Below are 16,291 nucleotides of genomic sequence, written 5' to 3' on the forward strand. Positions count from 1 at the left end.
AGACCTATATTTTGATACCTCTTGCGACGCGCTACGATGAAGCTCTGAAGACGCTAAAGGACCGTTCTTTCTTTCTTTCTTTCTTTCTTTCTTTCTTTCTTTCTTTCTTTCTTTCTTTCTTTCTTTCTTTCTTTCTTTCTTTCTTCTTTCTTTCTTTCTTTTTTTTTTTCAATGAAGTCGTTACCCAGATCGCACATACATCAAACCCGTGTAATGTCACAAAAAAAAAAGAGAAAGAAAGTGAGTGTTTCTTATACTCACTCAAAAAGTATCCAAACAATGTAGTAGCAAAGGCAAAAGCCACCGACGAGTATTATTCCTATTATCATGCTGAATAGCATTGGAACTCGTCGTTCCTGAAACAAAAGAAAAAAAAAGGGGGGGGGGAAAAACAAATGTTTTCTCGAGAACTGAACTCACTGAACTGCTTTCAAATTTTCTGACTCGGGAAACGAACATCACTGACCTCATTCAGGGAGTCGTCCCAGTACTTATTGCAAGTGAGGTACGAGCAGATGTTATTGTTGAGCTCATCTGGAGGAAATGTAATAAAAATAGCACTTGTATTTGTACTCTGTGCGAGTACAACAGAAGCTTTCTTGTGTGTGTAATTGTGGGGTAGGGGGAAGAAAAAGGTTGCACTATCAACATCAATCACTCAATTCACATTCCGGAAGTATGAGTCTTTTATAAGTGTAATGGCGACTCACCTTCAATGTCTTGGAAATCCTTGACTGAAAGAACGGAAAGCAGTCCAATGACGCACTGCTGTACGACGATCTGAAAAGACAGAGTCGGAGATAACACTACAAAGTTCGTGTCACAATGGTAAAATTTGAGGTAAGAGTTTTGCACATACATCACTGCGAAAGATTCTGTCCAACTACAGTTGATGAAAGTGCAGCCCGAAGTGACACAGCTGGCACCGTATTCACAAAACATCTCTTACGCTGGATTGTTCGCAAGCCAAATTCCGTCCGATATACTGATGCTGGACATAATATCAGAGAAGGCGGCCGAGCAATCGTAAGGAGCGCTTACGAACGAAAAGCTGTTGGTTCGTGCTGGTGACTCGTGAGAGCGATCGTTTCAGTAGCAAATGCGGCAAGCAGCTGTACGACGAGCACTTCCTCTCCGAGGAAAACTTTGCGAATTCAATCTACGTTCCCTTCAAAGGATGGCCATTAGGAGTTCTTGCTTTCGGGCGGGGTTCGAACTCGTGACTATGCGGTGTCGAATTTCTGAGCACTGCGCCACGGCAGTTTCATCTAGGTGACGTACACGTGCGCAGGTGCAGCTCGAGGCGAGTGTTAGGCGCGCGAATTTGAGGTTGCTTCGTGTAAAAATAAAGCCTGGCTTTTTTCGAGCATTGGGACGCTGATGCTCTTATTAAACTGGTTTAAATTCCAAAGCAACACGCGCTATAGCTTCCTCAGGCCCGAACACAACTAGAGGACATAATTGCTCTTCAGGGTGGTTTTGATTGTCTACTGTTAAGTTATGAACTTGAAAAACAATAAAAAAATTTAAATACCATGATTAGATGCCAAAATCTGAGTCTCTATGTACGTTAAAAAAAGTAACTCTCTGCGTCATCTCATCATGTTTGCTATGGTAAAAACTACTTTTCATTACTTAAGCACAGAGATGAAGATAGAACTACGTCTAGTACATTGCCATGTTGCTGCCGCGTCCAGTATTTTCACGCAATCTCAGTGATTTCGAAACACCTCAAGGTTGCTCTCGGCCGTCTGGGACGCCACAGAGGTCTAGATCAATTTATTTTCTCGAAAGCGGACGACGAGAACATGAGTAAACGAATACTTTAACGCTACCCATGCACCGTACTTCATACCCAGAATGAATGTTTTGCGTAATCACTTGCGAGTTAATTTTGAAAAAGAAAGTTGAAGGCAATGTGCAAGGCGTCTTAGCAGCATAGGAGAGACCCCCCGTAGCGTTAGGCTCGCGATGAATCTTAACATTTGGAAGACACGCATTCAGCGCGTGCTCGCAACGGCTCACATACCACGGTAGCCGGGCGCATCCAACGCTCGCTCCGCTACGAAGCCGGTTTAGCGGAGCTTGACGGCGCACGTCTACACTTCGTTTATTTGTCGTTTCACAGCCAAGCTGACTGCGCGTCGCCGGCGTCTCTGGGAGACGCGCTTGTTATTAACAAAGCGAAATCAATACAGTTCTCTGCAGACACCCGAGCTCGTGAAATGTGAGCGTAAGCGACGCTCGGCGAGAAATGTCTATATTCAAAGCGCGCTACGCGAGCGTTCTTGCGTATCGCCCACATCAGAATGCTGCCGTCGTGGTTGGGAATCGAACCTCAGACTTTGGGATCCGCAGCGAAGAACCCGTAGCCACCGAGCGATTACGGCAGGTTAAACGCCAAGTGGAAAGGCAGATCTCCTCTCGTGAGTGCGGTAAGATTCGTCGTGTGGTGAATATTAAACGCGAAACACTGGTTAGAGACAATGTTAGGGAACGAGCAGTCTTTACGCACCGTAACATGGTGACGGCGCATTTTAAAACGCATTCTTGTATACCTTTTCTAGTGGATGAAGGCATTAAATGATTGTTATTATTATTGTGGACGCGCTTATCTAAGGAAAGGTGGTTTTCCCTCGACTATCCTCATTACACCTCGTTTTTTTTTTTTTTTCAGAACTGACGACTCTGGTGCTTTTTATCCGCTGAGTGCAAGCTTGTGATCACAGGCCGAGCCAAGAAAGGAGGACACTACGCGAAGACGCGTTTGTGGTCCGTAGAATCACTAACACCATTAAAAAAAGTAAGGTACCATCTGCAGGATAATGTCACAGTAGTATGCAGAAAATAGTTGAGCGAGAGTTAACGTGAACAGTTCACAACCTTCACAAGACGTATCTTCGTGCAGTAAGTCCAAACTACAGAGTTAAGTATAGCATGGCTAGCCGATCGGACGTTGGAAACAGAGTGCACGTCATATAAAAACGTGCGAGAGTTTGATGCTACATTTGTGATAAAGAAGACAGAAATGGCGGTGAGAGTGACCAGATGAACGACTCGTGTGTTACTCTGCACTGGGTGAGAGGGGACAAAGAGAACGAAAGAGGGAAAGAATGGGAGAGAAATAGCACTGACTGCGTGCACACGTGGAGGCACACATCAAATGCCACGTTCTGTGGCAGCGACGCACACAGCCCCCAATATATGGTCCAAGAATCTTCCCCTTTGGAAACGGTCTTGAATCCCGCTGGTTTAACGCTGTCCAGAGAGAAAGGCGCCCATCAGAATCTAGTGCGGACAGTATAGAATACGTCTACGCTGGCGGTAATGACTTCGTATAACGCCTTTAGCGATGCAACCGTGCGGAACGTTGTCTTCAGCCTACGCTCCTATTTCACCTTTCACCAAGTCGGCAACAGTGCATGACTGCATCCTTTGTAGGGGCGCTTGCATAAAGTTCGTTTGGCTATATACTCAATGTCGCAACGGAATGCTTGACAGGCACCAATTCGGAAAGTAGAATCAAGCTTGTACTACTTTCCTGACGAGAGAGAGGGAATAAAAAAAAAGCGTCTCCATCCGATCGAGTTGTCGATATAAGGTTCATGTTTGTAGTGTTAGCTTTTAACGCTAATTACTTGCTGCTGACAGCCATAAGCCGCAAGGCGAGGTTGCGTGTCATCAACAACAGCTAGAGAGAGAGCTAGAGAATGACTTTGTATTGTAACGACAGGCGATTATATGTATCCAACTTGTTTAGGCTACGTTTCATGGACATTTGGCGCCATGAACTACGCCCAGAGCTTTGACAAGCAGTGGCTAAATGGCTTGTTCATATAAAACTGTTTATAAGCCACCCCACATAAATTTTACAGGAGACGGGCATATTGGCTTCAGTCATATACTGTGGACCAGGCTAGTGTCTTTAGTTTTTCGATACCGGTAAGTCAAAATGGATACTAAAGAAACTAAAGAATGCAATACATAGAGAAAGTACTGATGAAATTGACTTCAGCGTTGGTAATATTGCGTTATAGTATACGGACATGCTAATAGACGCATTAGAAATAGAAAAAAAAAACGGGACATATGGTAAAGTTCAAAAAAAAAAAAACTGTACATAAAATGTAGCGTACCACACACTAAAGAATGTTGCTGTGACCTTGCACAGTGACAGGTGAAGCGTTATTACAAGATGATCGTAGAGTATAGAAACATGAACGTGGTCGACTTCATTTCGAATCCACAGGTGCACCCGCGCAATGCGGAAGCTCGTACTGCATAATTATATGCGCGCCACAGAGCATTCCAGGCGCACGTACCCGGCACTTTTGCTGCAGGGCGCTCATGTGCTTCTGGTCACAGGAGCAACGCGGATGGTCGGCGGGCGGCTCGCCGCAACGGCCAGAGGACGCCGCCTCCTTGGGCTTGTCGGGCTGCAGGGCGGTCGCGACTGCCGATCCGCCGGCCGAGGCACGCTCGGCCGCCGCCAGCCGGGGACCCAGGACATCGCAGCGCAGGATGTCGCAGTAGTCGGCCAGGCACACCCCCCGGTCGGCCTGCGCCACACCGCGAACACAGGAAGGACTGCGTTCTCCGGATGTGTCTGTACAGTACTTGACATTATTCTCCAACGAAGTCGATTCTGCCTCATTGTCGCCTTCCACAGAGGGCTAATTTATTAGATATTCTGCGCGCACAATGCAAGATGCGGAGAAGACGGCAGTCGCGGTTCCTCGGCGGCTCGATGATTGCAGTTTACCGCGCGGAATGTAGTGTCGAAAACAAGATTCTGGCGCTTCATAGGAACTGTGACCGAAAACTCCGTCGTTTCACTATCTCGCGGCGCGATGTGGGCGGTCTCGTTAGTAGCCATGTACTGTGTGCTAACGCTATACACGCAACGTAAACAATGACAATTACTGATCACAGGCACCAGCCCACGTGAAAGCCCGGCGAGGAGGTTCACCCACCGTGGTCCGATGTCGTTTGAGTGTGTTGGCATACTGGGAAAGCTCTACCGCACACCGCTACGACGGCTGTGCTTCCTGCTGGCAGGTTTTGGCATGCCATGGCTAAGCTGCGCTGGGTACATGCGCGACGCAGCTTTTTTATAGCTCGCTCGAGAAAAGCTGACAGGTGGCCTAAACGGCGTTATGAGAGTGGCGGCGTCACCTTGGGGGCCAGGTTGGGCGCGTGCTCCTCGTCCCAGTGGCTGGTGAGCTTTTCGTGGCAGAAGAAGGAGCGGCCGCACATGGGGCAGTTCCAGCTGGGTTGCGGCTGCGGGTCGGCGGCCGGCGCCTCGTCCGCCATCAGGCCGGCCGGCCACCAGAACAGATCACGGCTGGGGTGCAGCGGGCACTCGGGCCCCAGCGAGACGCGGTATCGCTGAAGCACGGCGGTCACCTTGCGGCGCACCAGCTGGCGCGCCACGCGCGACTGCGCCCGCGAACAGGGCTGCACGCGCGGCGACGACGGCCCATTCCAGCCCACGTGCGACAGGAGCAGCAGGATCACCACCTGCGCTCCAGTCAGGGGGCCGCGAGCCGTGCTCTTAATGATCTGCTGTGCCCAAGAAGGTGCACGGAGACAGTACGGTGCGAGCACTGATCGCTAACCGCGCTGGTGTGGCCCTACGCGCTTATATCTGACGGGCTTAGCTGCTGTCGTCATTGCCGTTGTTTTATTACCGTGCTCACAGCTGTGAACAGTTGAAATACAAGACCATCAGAATGCGCCATATGCAACAGTAATAGCCCACCGTTGTAGCTGCAATCAAGTGGTTGAAGAACTGCAGTAACCAACTTGCACTTAAACGCAACATTTATTTGTCCTATTTACAAGATCACGATTAACTGCTTCGCTGACATACGAACATTCTTACGTTCATGTTGCTCCCAGCACTTTTTTTCTTTCTCTATTTATTTCTTTGTGCACTACGGCGAATGACACGTGGTTGAAGTTACTGCCCGGCTTTCTTAAACACAAGTAGTGCTTCATTTTCTTTCCGAACGGGCAAAACAAAACTGCATCGTTCAAAAGGAATCATTATTGAGCATAATGAAACTAAAGTTTCACAGACAGCACCATCTCGTCGATCACTATAGTAAACGCAAAACACAGTCGTGAAACAAGTTTGAGGTCTTTGCCTTGCTTCACTACTGTGTGTTGTGCGATCAAAAACGCCTATTTACTCTATCGCTAGCAACTAATTACTGCAGTGCATCAACGGAAAGCAATGGTATATCAAAAGGTATGCAAGAGCGAAAGGACAGTACCTCCAAACTGACACTGGGCAGTGAGCACACAGAGACACGTGCTTACACATTTTATCTATGAAGCTTTCAGCCTGAAGTTCCTTAGTGAATTAGAAATAAGTTGCATGTTGCTAGCATTATTACGCGTCAGGTGAAGCTAATGAGCCGACTCTATCGCGAAAGTTGCTGTGTTTGGATTAAATGCACGGTGGAAGTGCAGGTAAACGTGGCCAACTCGAATACTGAGCTCCGTGATTTCTCGGTACGTCGGCTCTTTCTCGGTACGTCGGCGCAGAACATTCTTTTTAAAATATTGTCAATAGCCGCTAATAAAATACCAGTCACATGAGAAAAACCACCGACTAGTCTTCTAGGCATGTACTAACTCGACCTTCAGCAGACCGTTACAATCCGCAAGCTCTATCACTTTCTTAAATAATTAGGTTCGGCTTCTCCACAGATATACTCTTTTTGCGGAGAGGCTAACCTAATGGGGTCGTCTCGCGACGCCACACCGCAGGTCGATACTCGAGTTCATACAAACGCCAAGATTAGGCTCACTGTTTCGAAAGATCACTGCGTCGACGTTCGAGGCGATGTGTCGTGTCGCGTGTCTCTCAGACAAAATTAGACGCTTTGTCACGAGACGATAATGCCGCAGAACTACGTCGAAGTGCAACGCGGCGCATATTTCAAATCGGCATTACAGGGCATCGCTGAAGAAGTTTCAAAAAGAAACTAATTTGAGTCGGCGGAGTCTTGCGTCAGTCTTGGCTGCACGCACCGCAGCAGCACAACGATTCAGGGAACCTCCGACAGGAGATCCAACGAACGGTCGCAGGTGAAACTGGGAAGCACGTTTAGGGGCCGCATTCCCGCAACACAGCGTGGTGTTTCGAGCGACGGCGCGGACCCGTCGTCCCGGCGTTCAGTCCCGGCGCTGCCGTCGCGCTCGCGGTTAGAGGGGGGCCGCCGCCCGGGGCTGCCATGACGCGCGCACACGGTTGTTGGTAAACAAGCGGTGGCCCCGTGGCAGACCCTCGGCGGTGCGCCACTGGCCACGGAAGCGAGTGCGGCCACTTACCTCGACGCAGAGGTAGCTGCGATACATTTATTTTCACATCTAGGCCCTCGCAGCGTCGCGGGCTTGCGGCAGGTCCGGTCGGGCCCAGGGTGCGAGCGCGCCTCCGCGGTTGCCGGCCGCCATCTTGGCTGCACTGGAAGAGGGTCGATAGCGGCCGGGGCCCAATTAATCGACGGCAACTCTCTGGGCACACCGCTCCCGCTGCGCGCGCTCGAGCACTTTCGATCGCCGGCCGCACAGCGCCGCCCTGCTGGGCGCTCGTCAAAAAAGGGCGCGCAAGAGGGCGGCACCACTGTCCCGTGAAGCTTTACCGTCCCGCCGCGGGAACTGCGCCGTATTCTGGGCCATGTCAACAGGTCGCTCGCGTTCCAGATACGGTGCCGAGTTGGGATCTCGTGCCGCCGCGCGATCCCCCTAGGGAGCTGCTGTGACGCGCAACTTAATTTGTCTGTCTGTCTGCGCACTCGTTGTCTCGTATAAGAAAAAAAAAAAAAAAAACTGCGTGGTCTCTTCGACTCGCATCCCCTTTGCCCGTTCGTTGGGCATAGCTGAAAGTTACTTCGATGTTTAATTTGCATGCTCACGTCTTCTGAACGACGAGTTGCCTCTCGGCTGTCGTTCCCGGCAACTTTCGCTGTTAGCATAATGTGGTTGGTCGCTGATGAATGCCATTTCCAATTGTAGCAGCCATCGCTCTGCACATTTTAGTGATGTGACGGATGGGGTAAAACGGGAAAAATTAGAGGTGCAGGACTGATGACGCTGACAACCCCTGTGTCACTATCGCGTTTAAGCACAATACAGCCAGGCCATTTGGAAGTCGACGTTGTGCGGTCATGTCGCACGAGGTTTTGTAATCCATACCGAGAGTCATCATCACCATCATAATTATTAATATTGATGTAAACTTAAGCAAATAACCCAAAGAGAATGAAAAGAGGGGCTCTCAATTGTCTCCCAAAAGCGATACAACGCCCACCCGCTTGAAGAGGAGAACACAAAGGGAGAGAGAAGAAAGAGAAACGAAGGAGAAATTATGGTGGATCCCTCTTTCATAGGAATTGGTCGAACACGAAAGTGAAACGTGTCTTCACAGAAGCAGTTGCATGTTTGCTTCATGAACTCAGGGTCCGCTGCAGTGAAAGGCGCACGACTTGCGGGACCGTGTTGCATGTTTGCTTAGGGCGCGGCGTCCTGTTGGCGATCGGCGTTGAAACGCGCCGGCTTGCCTGGGACAAATTGATAAGGGCGTTCTAAGCCGCGTGTAGGTGCATGCGTCCGTGGCGTAATTGTTTCAATGTCGAGCTTTTGTACTAGAGGTCCTGGGTTCGAATCCTGCCGTCGGACACTTTTAATAATGTTTATTTTAGTATTTATTACCCAGTACTTCGTTGAAAATGACGAGCTTACAGTCAAGAAGCAGTTGGTTCGTTATTCTGTGGCTACACCGCGTTGAATCCTCCACATCGCTGTGACTACCGAAGCGCTCCCTGTTGGCGCTCGTCAGTTTCACGATGCAGTACTTCGCTTCACCGCTCTAGATGGCGGCACGTTACATCCGTTGCAGGAAGTCATTCGTGAAAGCCGGCATAAAACACCTTCGTGTTAAAAGAAAGAGGAAGGCACACAAGTTTGTATCGGTGTTCTGTGGGCACACCACAAACAGTCACACGCAGAACACGAGCATTACACAGGAGGGAAGTCCCGTGGTTGTCATGAATTCAAGCACAGCTTTGTGAGCGTCGTCTAGAGTTGAAGCACGACCTTCTTGAAACAAGATATCGTAGAATTCAAGCAAGGTTAAGTTATCAACGCGGCACATCGCGACAACTGTTGAATGTTTGACGTTCTAACAGCAAGTGCTCAAGTGTTTCGCGGTAATGTCCGCAAGCAAGGCACGAAGGGCTCGGCGCACGTCCTTGTCGGTATACATGCGAGGCGAAAGAGAACACACTTCGAGTATAATGTTATACCATCTCTTCCCTCACACTCCCCTCCCATCTCTCCCCCCCCCCCACCAAAAAAATAAACAAAACAAAAATAAATCAACAAAAACTGCAAAAAATATTTTCCGCATGAATCGGATACAAAAGTGAAACAATAAAAGCTAAGCACATCGGATGGTTCTTTGCCAGGAAGGTTAATCGCGGCCAGAGAGAGAAAGAGACAGACAGACAAAGAACTTTATTTGTGGTCCTGAGGAACCGCTTTAGGGCACCTCCCTTTTCAGGGAGTCCCCGTAGCCGTCGAGCGAGAGAAAGGTAAAGGAAAGACAGGGAGGTTAACCAGAGGTTGTCTCCGGTTGGCTACCCTGTACCGGGGGAGGGGTAAAGGATGCGAAAGGAGAGAGACAGAAAAAATAAGTAAAAATAAAGAATAAAAAAAGGAAGGAAAGAAAGAAAAGAAAATCACACACGCACACAAAACAGAAAATCGCGGCCAGTGTCTTAGGTTACTTGTATAAGCCGAGGCTAGCAGATAGCACATGCCGGAGAACAATGTCCCTGACGCCCTTTTTACGCTGGCAGAAGCCTTGCTTGCTTGTATATGAAGCCGGATTTCTTTGGTTTGAAGACAATGCCTTTTTGGCGAGTTACCGCCACGTCTGCGCCGCGCATCGGATAGTCAAGCACTTCTTAATCGGCTGATTCAGCTCCCATTCTCTCGCATACGAGAAGTGGTGGCATTGTTTATAACAATTTCTGGGAGTTCCCAAGATGCTACTTCAGTTACACCTCCGGGAGAATACAACAAATGCCTATTCCCCGTTTAGCTGTCAATTCCTGAAATACACAAAAAATTTTTACTGCCTGTCCAGGCGCGATTCCAATTGGTCCAGTGGCAGATTTAATGACACATGGACGGCCAAAGCCCCTCTGAAGCTTTCTTTTGCCCTTCAATTGACATCCGACGGGTGTTTCGCGTAGCATATTCAGCCTCATCAATAACTACGGAGCTGTCATGCGATTGATGTTGCTTTGAAGTACGTGCAAGAGGAGTTTAGCATATCGAAGGTTGTCATACTTCCTGCCCTCAGCGGACTGCAGAGAAGTGACGTTGATCGCCCAGTTGTGCGTAGAATAATTTAGTCTGCCAGGAAAATCACACCTCGTGGGGTATCTCTCGTTGGCCAGTAGATACCATCGAACGTGGGCATCACCGGAAATGAAGAGGTCGATCGACTCGCTTCCAGTTGTGCTCGCAACGAATGTGACTGACCAGGAATTCTGTGTAAGCTTGACGACGCTCATCCGTTGATTCGTCAATACCTCCTCAAGCAGAACCTATACCAACGCGTTGCAAATGGATTGTTTCCTTCTCGTGTTCGAGGTCGAGGCTTGCCCCGTCTTGCTAGAGCTCTATTACTCAAGTTAAGGGTTGGCTTGGTCGTGGTCTGTGAACGCTTATACCGACAAGGACGGGGGGGCAGTCCGTCGTGTGCATCTTGTGGTTCTTGTGAGACTGTTTTTTTTTCTGTTTCTGTGTGTTTGTTCTGTGCATACTGGCTCACTCTATTATTTGTCGTTGCTTTACTTTAGCCTGTGTGTTTCTACTTTACTTTGCTCTTTACTTTCTGTAGTATTGTAACGAGACACCATGAGTCGATGCCATCTGGCTTCAAGCCTGCAAAATGCCCAACATCGGCATTGTGGTGTCTCCGGCGAATTCACGTGTGCCTCTCAGTTCCTGTGATTGCTAAGTCAGACTTGCCACCGTTAGCCCCGAAGCAGTTGTCTCTGCTTCGCCTACACGAGTCTTATTTTGACCGAATACATATTTACACGGACGGTTCCACCAATTCCAACAGCTCTACCGGAGCAGTGGTTGTTCCATCGGACGCCGTCTCTTTGCAGTTTAAATACTCTCATAACACCACGTCGACAGTAGCAGAAGCTGCGGCTCTTCAAGGTGCACTCAATTACGAGCTCCAACAGCCACAAAATCGTTGCACCATTTTCTGCGATTCGAAAGCAGCCCTACAAACTCTGCAGTTTGCCCTACGTCATGGGTTACACGAGAAGCTAGTGTACGAAATAAGGCAAGCTCATCACCACGCGCTCGAGAATGGACACGACATTGTATTTCAGTTGTTGCCGAGCCACTGCGGAACTGTCGGCAACGACAGCGCAGATGAAGCTGCTCGCTCGGCTCATCAAAAACATCAGCGGGTGCCTATACCGCTCTCAAGAATGGATGCTGCGCGGCAACTTCGATCACTTGCTCGCCACATCACACTTCTACGATGGAATTCACCACGTTTCAGCAACTCACGCTTGCACTCTCTCGACCCTAACTTGCGACCTCGCCTGCCACCTGGGTTCTCACGTCGCGAAACAACTTTACTGCGTCGCGTGTGGTTGGGCGTCGCATTTACAAATTCCTATTCATTCCTAATAGGAATGGCTAACAGTGCGGTGTGCAATTCGTGCGGGTGCGATGAGACGCTAGAGCACCTTCTGTGTCACTGCCCAGCTTTTGACGCTCAACGACGGATTCTTAAAGCTCAACTCAGCATTCTAGATAATAGAGTGCTCTCAGAGGAAAAGATCCTGGTACCATGGCCTATGCATTCTTGCATGCGAAAGGCCACAAAAGCCCTTCTGCACTTCTTGAAGGCGACTGTACTGTATGAGCGCTTGTGACAGCGGACCTTCCTCTGCGACTGACTCTGTGAATGACTGGCTCTTTATTATTTTTCTTCTCGCTCCTTCTTATCTATTCTTCCCATTTCCCTCTCCCTAAGCGTAGGCTAGCCAACCGGGCACGTCCTTGGTTAACCTCCCTACCTTTCCCTTCTCGTTTCTCACTCTCTCTCTCTTGCTCTTTACTTCCCTTCTTTCTGTCTTCTCCTTCTCCTTCTATCCCCTCCTAGGCAGGCGTTGCTAGAGTAGGCAGGCGTTGTGAACCTCTCGGTGGCAGTTGCCAGCCTGCTCCCTCCCTATTTCTCTCTCTGTACATCATATCGAAGACTACTACTACTACTACTACTACTAATAATAATAATGTTAATAATAATAATAATAATAATAATAATAATAATAATAATAATAATAATAATAATAATAATAATAATAATAATAATAATAATAATAATAATAATAATAATAATTCGTGGGTCGATCCCGAACATAGTGCAGTAAAAAAAAAAATGGGACAGAACTGATGATGATGACTGATGATTCATCTGGATTTCTCATGATAGAATTCACACGCGGAGAGCTGAGAACTCACCAGTTTTTCATGTCAGATGCAAAGGTGTCAAAATTGAGAAATTATAACAGCGCGAAGAACGGGACACGATAGGAAGACACACGGACGACGAGGTGCTCATCATCAACTAAAGTTTATTTGATGCTGCGCTCGGAATATAAACGCAAAAAAGCGCGGGGGGGGGGGGGGAGGAGGAAAAGGAATCGTGACATCAGTGCAACAGAGTTCATATCAAGCGTTTCCGCCCAGTCACGCCCGTGGTCCTCCATCTAAAGATGGCACCTATTTATCAAGCAGTATAATTGACGGTGTGCTTACACACTCCGCTCCTTTCTACGCTATCTTGTTAACTTCGAAGATGTGAAACGTCCTTTGATTTCCATACTTCCTTGCAATGGTTGTGTCTCTCAGTTCTGGAAAGCATCCGCACTCTTTGCAGTGTACAGCGAGGTTGCTGCCTGTCCCTGTCTTTAAAGAATTTGCATGTTCTTGCAGCCATGGTTGTCTGATGTATGACCGGCCGCATGACAGAAAGATGTAGACGCCTTCTTCGGTGGTGCAGGCGGCGTACTTTGTCTTTTGCTTCGTGATGCACCGAAGTTGGCTCTTCTGAGTTAACACGTCTGCACATTTTGCTCAACATTCTGGGCGCGGAGAAGACCACGCACACACTAGCGTGGCCCGCCGCCGTTTCGAGCCTGTGAGGCACGTTGCGTAGATATGGAAGCACGACCGTGCATGGGCACGTTTTGCCCTTTCGCGAGGCTTCTGATGAGCGACTTCTAGCAGTCTCTTAGCCTTTGGCGTGGAAGCTGCATTGTACCTGATGCGGGCGCGAGCATATTAGGGCATTCCGGAGGGCTGCGATAGCGATGCCTTTCTTGACGACCTTGGAGTGGGCCGACGAAAATGGCAGGAGACTCTTCTTTGACCGCGGGTGATAGCTCCAGCAGATGTGTCGCCGCTCAAACCATAACGAAAGGTCCGAGAAATGGCGCCGTTCCCCGTTGACAGGTGACTCGGTTGGGAGCTGGAGGCAGGAAATGTTTTGGCTGAATATCTCGTAAATCGTGTCTGTCATTTCGCCTACATGTGTGTCAGGGCAGGTGAAGAGCACCAGGAAATCCTCTACTTTGCGGAAGACTTTTGGGCTTCCCGCGGCGGTCAAATTAGTGACGAGCTCCCTGTCGAGGCGCGACAAGAATAAATCGCTCAGCACCGGCGTACGCTTGACCAGATGCACAGCAGCCCTTTTCTCTGTGCGTGCAGTCTGTCCCCGAAGGTGATGACCACGGACGGAGGTAGAACGACATCATTTCCATGATGTCGCGGACGTCGCTGCTTTCCCTAACGGTTTTCGTGAGCTCATTGTGGGGTCGCGAATAATATAGGTCTTTTATATCCAGGGAAAACCCTCTCAAGGAAATTATCAACGAGGAACTAAAAATAGGTTTACGAGCAACGAGTTAATAGTCAATGTCAGCAAGACAAAATATAGACGAAAGAGCTAAACTACCACACCTCCTCAAAGAAGCATTTAACGGCATTAGCCGTTTATACGGTGAAAGAACTTATTGAGCTGAAAAAAAAGAAGAATACGGAAGAAACCATCCTCGATGATAATCTTAAGTTAACGCGAAGCATTTCTCTCCTACACGTGGCGCAAAGCGCGAACGGACTCTCGTCCTCCCGGGGAAACGCTCCCTCGAGGACTGCCACATGCGCGGGCCGCGACACCCTAACGACGTACGACCAGAAATCGTGGTGGTCGCAGACAGTACACGCCCCACCAAATTCATCTTCGACGAAGTGCTTTTGAGAGTACGCGCCTGCGTCCTCCAATGGCGGTCCTCCAATCGGCACCGATATGCTTCGGCGGCCTGAGCAGCAGCCGCTCGCTTTGCGGTGCCGCCGTTGCTTATTGTGTATTGTTGTTCGCACTCTATATACAGCCGCACGTATCTCGTCGGCCCGTCGCTTCGCCTCCTACCTTACCGCTTCGTTACCCATCGCATACCTCTGTTGTCTCTGCACAGCCTTCGCACTCTCTCGATCCTCTTCCGCGTGATACTTTCGAGGGCCAATCGTTGTATCTGCAAGTAGAGGCGTACGCGAAACATAGCGCAGCTAGCGCAACCGATTCACGTCGACTTAATGCGGGCACACCCGTACCGGCGCGTGGAGTAAGGAGGGGCCGAGCCAATAGCGGCCGGTTGGGTGCTCACCGCTTAATTCTTCGCACGTTGCACGCTACATGTATTCTTATTTCTAGGCAAAAATACGAAGGAAAAATAAATAACACTTTGACTATACTGCTGTTTCTTACACGAGAAAACATTGTGCTAAAATCAAATTTATGGCCGGGATACTTCCAATATTGCGTTCGTTTTTTTTTCAGTCCAAATAATAATAATAATAAAAAGGAAACTAAGAAGTAGCTTCTAATAGCATTTTAATTTAACTGCTTTGGTCACAAGTGAAGTACGGGGCTGCTTCGTGGTGAAAATCTTTCAGAAAGTGGTTCTAATTAAGCAGCTGTATCACATCAAAAAAAATAGGATTCCATTTTCCTTGCGTTTTTGGGAACTTACTATATACGCATCATGATTCAGAAATTAAACCACCGATCGCAGCCAAGTGATATGCTGCGCCAGAGCATTTACGCAACTTCGCAGGTCACCTTCCAATATTTACATTTTCATTCTCCGACGTGGTATTAGACATAATTATGAAATGCAGCCCTTTACATTACCGCACAACGAATACAAAGTGAAATTAATTGTTGTTATTCAGCTTTTAAAATTGTACGAGAAACTCTGAAGCGATATACTCTCGCTCTACCTCGCATTGAAAAGTGAACTGCTGTTCACTTGCAAAAAAAAAAAAAAATCCCGGCATTAAAAAAGGCGGCACATCAAACATTTCTACTTGACAATTGCCTCTGCAGTGTACGCGCTTGCAATGGGTTTAGTATTCAACGAAGCAAGGACGTTACGGCCAAGTGTCATAAATACGCATGTTAATAAAGGGGCGTACCCCTTTCGAGAGTGCCAGTGCTACAAATTTTCCCAATACACCATAATTTATGCTATGCATCGACGTCCTAACGATGCTTTCCGCGTTTTCATCGTCAGTTAATGATGTTATTTTCAAATGGCAACGTACATAAAGCTTAGTTTGGTGTTGTATGTCCAATTATCAAGCGTGAAAATTCCGTTTCGCAGGAGGTTCTCTCTTTCTTGGCGGTGTATGATGGGCGAAAGTCGTTTCATTCAATGTGAAAGTCGAATGTGTTGGTCGGTGGTTGTAGTCGTTTTTGTTGACTTCATTCTTTAGACATTCTGGCTTGTGAAACTGTTTTCGGATTGCAACAGTTTTGTAGATTTTCTAGTGGATGCTCGTTTCTCTACTGAAGGAGTAAGCGTAAGATGCGCGCTTTCGCAATTGATAGCCCTAGCAGAGGTTACTCTATGGAGAGCGGTCAACTCTCGCCTGGAGCTGGGACGCGTCTGTTTGCCAGCGATATAACAACAGCAGGTGAGGAATGTCGAGTTTTACTACTGGCTGCAATGATGTCATTTAAGCTTATCTAAGGGTGCGGTAGCGATTTGCAGTGGATTCGATGACGCAACACGCGTACGTCCATCTGCATTAATGCTTTCCTTAGTCCGCTCAGGTTACCTCGGCTGTCCACTACTCTCGACGCCGGATCCATGCGATCTTCTCAGGGGCGCATGAT

At 48.4% G+C, this 16,291-nt stretch overlaps 1 protein-coding gene across 1 annotated transcript; it reads right to left on the minus strand.

The window, feature by feature from the left end:
• Positions 1 to 257: 257 nt before the first annotated feature.
• LOC119449903 (uncharacterized) lies at positions 258 to 7,368 on the minus strand. Its single transcript, XM_037713188.2, has 6 exons — positions 7,342 to 7,368; positions 5,176 to 5,520; positions 4,323 to 4,559; positions 711 to 780; positions 467 to 534; positions 258 to 356 (listed from the first exon to the last, which is right to left on the minus strand). Exons 1-6 carry the CDS (start codon positions 7,366 to 7,368, stop codon positions 258 to 260), a joined length of 846 nt encoding a protein of 281 aa, XP_037569116.1.
• Between the last annotated feature and the right edge of the window lie 8,923 nt (positions 7,369 to 16,291).

This window comes from Dermacentor silvarum, chromosome 1 (assembly GCF_013339745.2).
Source record: "Dermacentor silvarum isolate Dsil-2018 chromosome 1, BIME_Dsil_1.4, whole genome shotgun sequence".
Classification (NCBI taxonomy): Eukaryota; Metazoa; Arthropoda; class Arachnida; order Ixodida; family Ixodidae; genus Dermacentor; species Dermacentor silvarum.

Coding starts and splice junctions, on each gene's coding strand:
- LOC119449903 (XM_037713188.2), bottom strand. CDS start 7,368: ATGTATCGCAGCTACCTCTGCGTCGAG. Junction 4,560..5,175: donor CGCCCAACCTGGCCCCCAAG/GTGACGCCGCCA, acceptor GGTGTGGCGCAG/GCCGACCGGGGGGTGTGCCT. Junction 535..710: donor GGATTTCCAAGACATTGAAG/GTGAGTCGCCAT, acceptor CATTTCCTCCAG/ATGAGCTCAACAATAACATC.